Source organism: Mandrillus leucophaeus, unplaced genomic scaffold, assembly GCF_000951045.1.
Source record: "Mandrillus leucophaeus isolate KB7577 unplaced genomic scaffold, Mleu.le_1.0 Scaffold408, whole genome shotgun sequence".
Taxonomy (NCBI): domain Eukaryota; kingdom Metazoa; phylum Chordata; class Mammalia; order Primates; family Cercopithecidae; genus Mandrillus; species Mandrillus leucophaeus.
In genome coordinates this window covers 1,408,598-1,417,362 of record NW_012104343.1, presented here as the reverse complement: position 1 = coordinate 1,417,362, position 8,765 = coordinate 1,408,598, and the positions used below count along the sequence as shown (strand labels likewise).

The window sequence follows — 8,765 nt, the reverse complement described above, 5'->3', positions numbered from 1 at the left end:
GATAAGGGAAGGATGTGAATTTTAGCTCACGAAGGCCCCTGTGAAGATGTCACATCCGAGTAGAGATTTGACAATGTATAGGAGCAAGTGTATGAAGTTTTGAAGGAAGGGCTTTCCAGGTAGTAGGACCTTTGTAGGACAGGATAAAGACTTTATTCTAAGTGGGAAGAAAATTCACTGGGGAATTGAAGCAGGGTATAGCATGATCTGATTTATATTTTAGAAGGATCATTCCAGATACTGTATAGAAATTCAATTATAGAGGGGTAAGAAGGTAACCTGGACAGAGGTTAGACATATGTGAATAGTCCAGGCTGGACGAGACCAATGAGAACTTGATTCATGTAGTCTAACCAAGGATGACAGATTAGAATGCACTGTGGTAGTTCATCTAGATAGAGGTGGTTGGTGAGGACTAGGTTGATAATTACTTAGATGGTAAGGAGTGGTTCCATTTTGAAGGAAGTTGCACAAATTAAGTGACACGATATGATAATATCTGAGTTGAACTTTAAATGAAGGGCAGCATGTGACAAAGCAGGTAGTCATTCATTGATTAATTGAGTGCTTATCTATTTTTATGAACCAGGCACTGTGCTAGGTGCTAGAGATACAGCAGTACAGAAGCCATTGCTGAAAGTGAGAACAAAACTTGCTGAGAAGGTAATATTTTAAGTAAACATACACAAGCAGAGAGGTGAACAATAGTCTCATAGGAATTACTTCCAGAATTGGTTCTAAGGACGTTTTATTCTTTTCCATTTAGTGCAGAAAATTATGTGATTAAACTCCTTTGTATATTTGGCTCAGTGAATTTGCAAAAGGAGTAAGTGTCTTATCAGTAGAAATTCAATTCACTGTCAGTTGGGAAATTTCATCAGATAATTTCCTTGGAAATAGTGTTTAATATTTACTTTTCCCACTCTGGGAAGGAGAAAGTATAGCCTCTCTAGAAAGAACAAGAGGATAAGAGAGTACAAAACCTAGGACAAGCTCAAATATCCAGGTGCCTTTATTACAGTTCATCTACCACCTGCCTCAAATCTGCCCCACAGTCTTTTTGCAAACAGATGACCCAACTTCAACTTTCCCTCCTTCTAATCCCACTTGTACACTGCCTCCAGAATTAATTGGCCTAAAGTAGTCCAGTCATGTCCATTCCCCAGTGCCTACAGAATAAATTTCAAATTCCTCAGCCTGACACACACTGACCCAACCTACTTTTTCTGCTTTATCTCTGACTACACACTCCTCAATTGTTTTAATCACCTTGAATTTTCTTCCTCTTTTTAAAATTATTTTTTGAATTGTGTGAATATGTTATGAAATACACATAACATAAAACTTACCATCATCACCATTTTTAGGTGTATGGTTCAGTGGCATGAAGTACATTTGCACTGTTGTGCAAATCCCATTGGATTTTAAATGTCTATTTCCCTAATACTTCCAGCAATTTGTTGTCTGAATCATATTTGTTTTTATATGGTTCCTGGGGTCTCCTGAAATGCCTTTTCCCATCCAAGTACTAACCAGACCCAAACCTGCTTAGCTTCTGAGATCAGACGAGATCAGGCATGTTCAGGTTGGTATGGCCATAGACCTGAAATGCATTTTCCTTTCCTTATCAGTTAAAATCCCACATATCTGAAAGATTCATGCTCAGATTTTGCCTCTTCCTTTAGGCGACTTTGACACCTTATCTGGAAACAGGAGGTCAACTCTGTTGCTAGGTAACACATTGCTTACAGTAAAAATGATGCCTGGTTGGTAAATTGCATCTGGACTAGGAGGGTCTATACATGAACTATAAATACGTGATGGGGATGTGACACTTTAGACTTCCCTGAGTAATGACTCTTGTAATTAGTCAGGTCCCTTATAGGGACCACGGAGGATAAGTCTATGGAGTTGTTACAGGAGATATTGCCTCTTATGGGGCAGGAGGCTTTGGAGCCAGGGCCATTCCTGTACCCACTCAATATGAATCTAGTCTTCTTGAGCCTGAGCTGCCACCTGGGGGGCCAGAACTGATATTTGTACTGATACTAGGACTCTCACTGAAGAGAAAATCTGAAGCTTTCCCTGATGGCTAGCAGTGTTTTCTGTATTACATTTTTCTAGGTAAATCTCAAGCTAAGTGCTCATGCCTGTAATCCCAGAAGTCTCGGAGGCTGAGGTGGGTGGATCACCTGAAGTCAGGAGTTCAAGACCAGCCTGGCCAACATGGCAAAATCCCATCTCTACTAAAAATACAAAAAAACAAACAACAACAACAAAAAAGACAAATCGGCCAGGCGTGGTGGCATGCACCCGTAACCCCAGCTACTCAGGAAGATGAAGCAGGAGAATTGCTTGAACCTGGGAGGTGGAAGTTGCAGTGAGCCTAGATCATACCATTGCACGCCAGTCTGGGTGACAGAGAGAGACCTTGTCTCAAAACAAAAAAACAATAAAACCTCAAGCCAAGTGTGGCCCATAGTAGTCTTGTAAGTCTGAATGTGCAGTTGGACCTAAGAAGACCTGCTCTTGAGGTTGCATCAATATGTAGAAATATTGTACTAAATACAAACACTCCTTGCATGCCTGGACTCAAAATCACTGGGAACCGTACACAGGACTAGGGCAACAGAAGCATTGCTCACCTTTGGAAGGAGCTGGATTGCCTGTAGAATTCTTTGTCGGTGCCCAGAATTAAGGATTCCAATTTCCAACAAATCCTGATCTTCCATAACATTGCTTCCCTGAAACAAAACAGAAATGTTACAAGTTAAATCAAGTATTTACACTGTGGATAAATAACAAGGATTTATTTAATACACAGAAAACCAACGAGTGACCTGATTTTTATGAACAAAGACACAGAGTCATTCTTCCGTGATGGTGAGGGCAGAATTGGTCACCTTGTTACTGATGTGAAGGCTAGGAGAAAGCTTTCCTCCCCTCACAAATGTCTATTGTGGCTTACGTCCACGTTCGGTTATCTGCATTGGAGATTCATTCCTGTGACTTCAAACTTTGTTTCTGTAAAAATGTGAATGCTTCTGGTAAGAGTTGCCATTTAGGATTATCAGTGACTTACACATTGATGTGAATGAATCATTTTTCCCCTCTTGACAACAGATTTTGTGAGGAGGGCTGATAGAAAAATTGACATATATTAGGCAGGTTAAAAGTGAGAATTAATACTTAATTTCAAAATACTGAATCACAATAGCAAACACATAGAATCAACCTAAACGCCCATCAATGATAGACTGGATAAAGAAAATGTGGCAAACATACACCATGGAATACTGTGCAGCCATAGCAAAGAATGAGATCATGTCCTTTGCAGGGACATGGAGGGAGCTGGAGGTCATTAACCTTAGCAAACTAATGCAGAAACAGAAAACCAAACACCACACATTCTCGCTTATAAGTGGGAGCTAAAAGATGAGAACACATGGACGTAGAGGGGAACAATACATGCTGGGACCTGTTGGAGGGTGGAGGATGGAGGAGGGAGAAGATCAGGAAAAATAATGAATCAGTACTAGGCTTAATACCTGGGTGATGAAACAATCTGTACAACAAAGCCCCATGACACAAGTTTACCTGTGTAACAAACTGCACGTGTACTCTTGAACGTAAAATAAAAGTTAAAAAAATTATTGAATACCAGACACCAGATCATGACATGAAGATAGAATGAAGAATAAGACTCAGGGCCCTGCCCACAACTGCCTTTATTCCTTTCAGTCCAGTGATGGAAAGGGACTGTTCAAAGGCAGTTAGGTAGGATGCTGAGACTGTGCCATGACGGTGACACTTGCTTGGGAGTCCACAGGGAATCCAGGATATTTTTTCAGAGAAAAGGACATCTAATCAGATACACGAAAAATGGGTAGTTAGAGCATAGCACCTAAAAGAGGAAGGACAATGGGGAAATTATGTGCAAAGACCTGTGAGTAAGAAGGAACGTAGTATACTTGGAAGCATCATGTTCTGGGATAATATGGAGAGAGGAGCAAATGGTAAGGCTGGACAAGTAAGCAGAGGACAGACTATACAGATACTGCATGCCATGCTGAGGGCTTCAGACTTCATCCTGACCATAATGGGAAGCCATGGACAGCTTTCAAGAAAAAGTGTTACATGCTGAGATTTCAAATTTAGAAAGATTATTTTGATTTCTGGGGCTGGGCCTCAGTTTCCCTACCTATAAAATGATACAGCTGAGCCCACAATGTCCAAGGACCAGTTAGTCCTAAAATTCTCAGATTTCAATGGTTATTTTAAAACTGTGATTAATATTTGAATGCAGAAGTTTACAGGTTGCTCATTTTATCCCTAGATTTTAATCTTTCACGGTTTGTAAGATAGAGTTTCTCTTTAAATTGAGGCGTCTATAGAAGTTCAAGAATTCAGATCACTATTTTTTTTTGACAAATCAAACTCTGTCCTACTTATGTGTAACACAAAAACACAAGAATAGAAACGACAGAATATCTATTTATTTAGAATGATGAGTACCGTTAGACACTCAAAGCAAAGGAGAATGAATTGGAAAGGGTGATTCTGGGGCATGAAGACCACTGCGGTTGTTCTCTAGAGGCAATGTGGGCGTAGACTAACGTAGTAGTCATAGGAGCAAAAACAAGCAGGTGGATTTGAAAACTATCAGGAAGTTTGACTTGGAGATTGAACATGTGGAATGATGGAGAAATGTGGAATATGTAACGAATCAAGGCTTGGGCAGTGAGGGGAACTTGATGCCTTTTCCTGTCATAATAAAGGAGGAAGAACAGCCCTAGTGGGGTGCAAAGTGAGACTAATGTCTTTCCCTGGACAGGGGCAGAATAGATGCATGTAAACAACTTAATAATATCAGACAATGTTATAAATGGATAACTGGCTGTTCTTAGAAGGATTAAAGTCACTGGAATGGCGCCACAGCTAGGGATTTAAAATGGGCATTCACTGGACAAAAACATTCCACCTACTCATAGTGTCATTCCTATGCTTAAGCAACATCAGCCATCTCGGAGGAAGCAGAATGATCCAGGTATTCAGCAGCGTGATAATGAAAAGCCTAATGAAAAACAAATAAAGCCAGTCTTGGCAACATGCCTTAGGAAATATTGCTCTCAAGAAATTACTCAGAGCACAAAACAGAGCATGGCTGAGAATACAAATGACTTCATTTTGAGAAAGTGTTATTATTTCCAGAAATGGACTAGTATGACATGAGCGAGATATGTGATACCATTCTGACTTTTACTCTTTGAGGAGTTACCTGGCCCTTAAGAAAAAATCTTTGGCCATCTTTGTGTTAGAACATTACCAGGTTTTCCAGGTCCTAACTTACCAACCCACAACTTCAGCCCATGTAGAATAGAGGAAATGGTTTCTTTGCATAAACAGAAAGCATATGAATATCCCATAGTGTGCATAGCTACTATCTCTAGGTAATCCTGACAACTGGATTTCAGTGTTTGAATACTGAAAAATTTTGGAAAATTAAAGTCTTAAGACCACTGTTCTTCCTGTACACCTCCAATATGCTATTTTCTGTATCTTCAGTAAGAGAGGAGACCTTTTGAAGAATTATAAGGAAGTTAGACATTTTTAAAGAAGGTGTTGAGTACATAAGAACATCTTTTTCAGTCAAATTTCGTAGCCTATAGGATAATTATCAAACATTTTTGAAAAATGAACCAAAATCATGGGAAGCACAAGAAAAGTAGTAAAAATGTGTCAAAGGGGAAATGGCACTAATTGGGAAATGGAAAGGAAAGGATTTACTGTCCCCAGTGAGGCATACTGTTAGAAATTTTCGATTTTATCTTTTTCTATAATACATAGGGATGCCAAAAATATCCTAGTACATCATTCAGCTAGCCTTTTGTCCACACAATAGGGGACTTGGAGTCTGCAGAACTGGGTTCGGATCATGGCGGGGCAAACTTTGCTAAGTCATATATTCTTTGTAGGCTTCCTGGTCCTCACCCATCAAATGAAGCAGTTTAATGAATATGTATTCAGTTTCAAAATGCTATGATTTCAGCCATGTTTGTCTTTTGGTTGGTATCATTATATAGAAATATAGATTGTATATTTTGAAATTATGTTTCAGTGTTTCAGAATTGTAACCTAAAATTAGCTTTAAGAAGTGATTAAATTCAAGAATATATTTTTTTTTGACAAATCAATCTTGGTACGATGGACTTATAAAATTTCGTATTAAAGGAAATTATAGGATAACTTATTTTTGTAGTAGCACAGATTCTTATAGCTTTTCAGGGAAAAACAAAATGTTTCAAACCTTATAACTATGTAACCATTTCTTTGGCATCTGGGTGACAGTTGTGCCATCAAAGACAATAAACATTCCCATTCTTCCTAGGGAGCTGGAATTAATTCCCACTTTATCGCTTGCCTTTACTAAATGTTAGGGAATCTCAGTTTAACTTTTTTTTTTTTTTTTTTTTGAGATGGAGTTTCGCTGTTGTTGCCCAGGCTGGAGTGCAATGGCACGATCCTGGCTCACTGTAACCTCCATCTCCTGTGTTCAAGCGATTCTCATGCCGCAGCCTCCCAAGTAGCTGGGATTACAGACATCCGTCACCATGTCCAGCTAATTTTTGTATTTTTAATAGAGACAGGGTTTCATTATGTTGGCCAGGCTGGTCTCAAACTCCTGACCTCAGGTGATCCATCTGCCTTGGCCTCCCAAAGTGCTGCGATTACAGGCGTGAGCAACCGCTCATTTTTCTCAATAAAAACTGAACACAACTCTAGCTTTCTTCCTCCTCCATTGATTTTTTTTTTTTTCCACATAACTACTAGGTCAATGATTTGGGGGTAGAGCTCCATCATGTCCATCTTCTGTTTAGTCATCTACTACTTTGCACTCTCAGTCTCCTCTCCTACCCAGTACACTCTGGTCCCACTTTTTCATCTCCCATTTTACTCCTCAACCCACCAGAATAAGCTGTTCCCCCCCCCATCAACTCCATAGCACTTCTCTGTCAAATGTTAAGAATGACTTCTCAATGGCCAAATATAGTTGATTCTTTTAAATCTTGATTTCAAGAATTTACTTGCCACATGTAGGTGATGGCCACCATGTTGGACAACAAAGATATAGAACATTGCCATCACTGTAGAATGTTCCATTAGACAGTGTCACTCTACACTTATAGACATTGAAGCTTTAGTCAAATCACAAAAATGGGGCAGTAGCAGGGAATCAAATCAGGGACTCAAAAATACTCGTGAGTTTTTCTCAGGATGTAATTATTCATGTGCCTCTTAGTCAAAGTTCATGAACATTAAGTTTAGGATCTTTAGCAAATTCTCTTCTAATTTTTCAGTCACCAAAAGAAATCAGAAGGTTGTTCTACTTTCAGCAACATTTGTTTATGGTAGGGCTATAAATCTATGCTATGACAATGAAAAGTCCAATCACTAAATTATTTGACTTTCTTAGCACCCACCAATCACCCTGCAGAAGGTGTTTAACAATAATCAATAAATAAAGTTGTTTAGTTAATGACTTTCTAGAATGATCAAAGGCCCAAATGCAGTATTTTTAGAATAGCTGTTCTTTGCCTGTCAAGAAATGTCTAATGCAGGGTATTCTTTATTGATCTCTTAAATCATGGAATGGAAAAAGTCACCTAATGTTTTATGCACTAATAGCTGAAAGTGGAAGTTTCTTTGACCATGGGGAGAATATCTTAGGTATTGAACTTCTTCTGCTGTGATAAACTGTTAGCATGCCCAAATAGAATGAAAAGCAGTGTTTTGTATTTAATGATTCATTAGAAGTAAAACAGCTACTTATTAAAAACATCTCAAAAATGTCTGTACTGATGGTTCTGTCTCTCCATAGTCTGCATTTGAAATTTCTCCTAGTTTTATAAACTTAATATTATATTCATTTAGCAAGCTTTCCTTCATATTATATATTATAGAAAATGTTAGGAAAACATATTTAAGGACCACAGGGAACTGGCTTATTCTTAATATAAACTAGAGTTGGATAAAGTTATTTATTCTCTTCCTTCAACCAGTCTAAGACTAAAAAAATCAAGAGGATAACTGTTGATTGGGGAAACTTGCCTTTGCTCTATAATTAGCTAAATTAGATTCTTCTCCACAATTTATGTGACCTTAAATATTTAAAATAGAATCCCTCTATAATGGAATGACAGCAAGATCTTACAAACTTACACATAGAAAAACATGTACTTTAGTTTGTTTTTAATATTTAGCCTTTTATAACATAAATAGCATGGTAGCACGAAACTGTACATAATTTTCTTGGAATAACAGTGCTACCTCTCTGCTTCTATAAGAGCTTTGAGTCAATTTGATATCAATTTACAAGTAAACCCAATGCATGTCTTCTCTGCATGGTTATGATAATGGTTATTGTGATAAATACCAGATTTATTATTCCTCTATCAGTGTTGAAACAAAGCTTTATTTAGCTTATCATACAGAAACATGGGTGACTATAACTGATCAAATAATGGATGATGTGCTTCTTCCAACTTTAACTTCCTCTCTCACACTAATGAAATGACCGTGGAAGAAAATTTTATAGTACACTAAAAAATCCCTCTACCCTAATCCTCCATTTAAACATGTTCTGTCTACTGCAATAAAATTTCCTGCATACAACTTAACTAAATTTTCATGTTTTTAGCTTATGAAGAAAGCTTTCTGAATTCTTCAGACTATGTGGATTATTGATTCAAATAAATATTACATCA

The 8,765-nt window shown here is 38.0% G+C and overlaps 1 protein-coding gene across 9 annotated transcripts in view; it reads right to left on the bottom strand.

The window, feature by feature from the left end:
• Positions 1-8,765, bottom strand: part of ANKS1B (ankyrin repeat and sterile alpha motif domain containing 1B) — a 1,315,261-nt gene that overhangs the window by 371,750 nt on the left and 934,746 nt on the right. For all 9 annotated transcript variants that reach the window (XM_011992230.1, XM_011992227.1, XM_011992229.1 and 6 more), the window contains one exon: positions 2,646-2,744. In XM_011992230.1, coding sequence (XP_011847620.1) covers positions 2,646-2,744 — 99 coding nt within the window. The remainder of the gene's footprint in view (positions 1-2,645; positions 2,745-8,765) is intronic.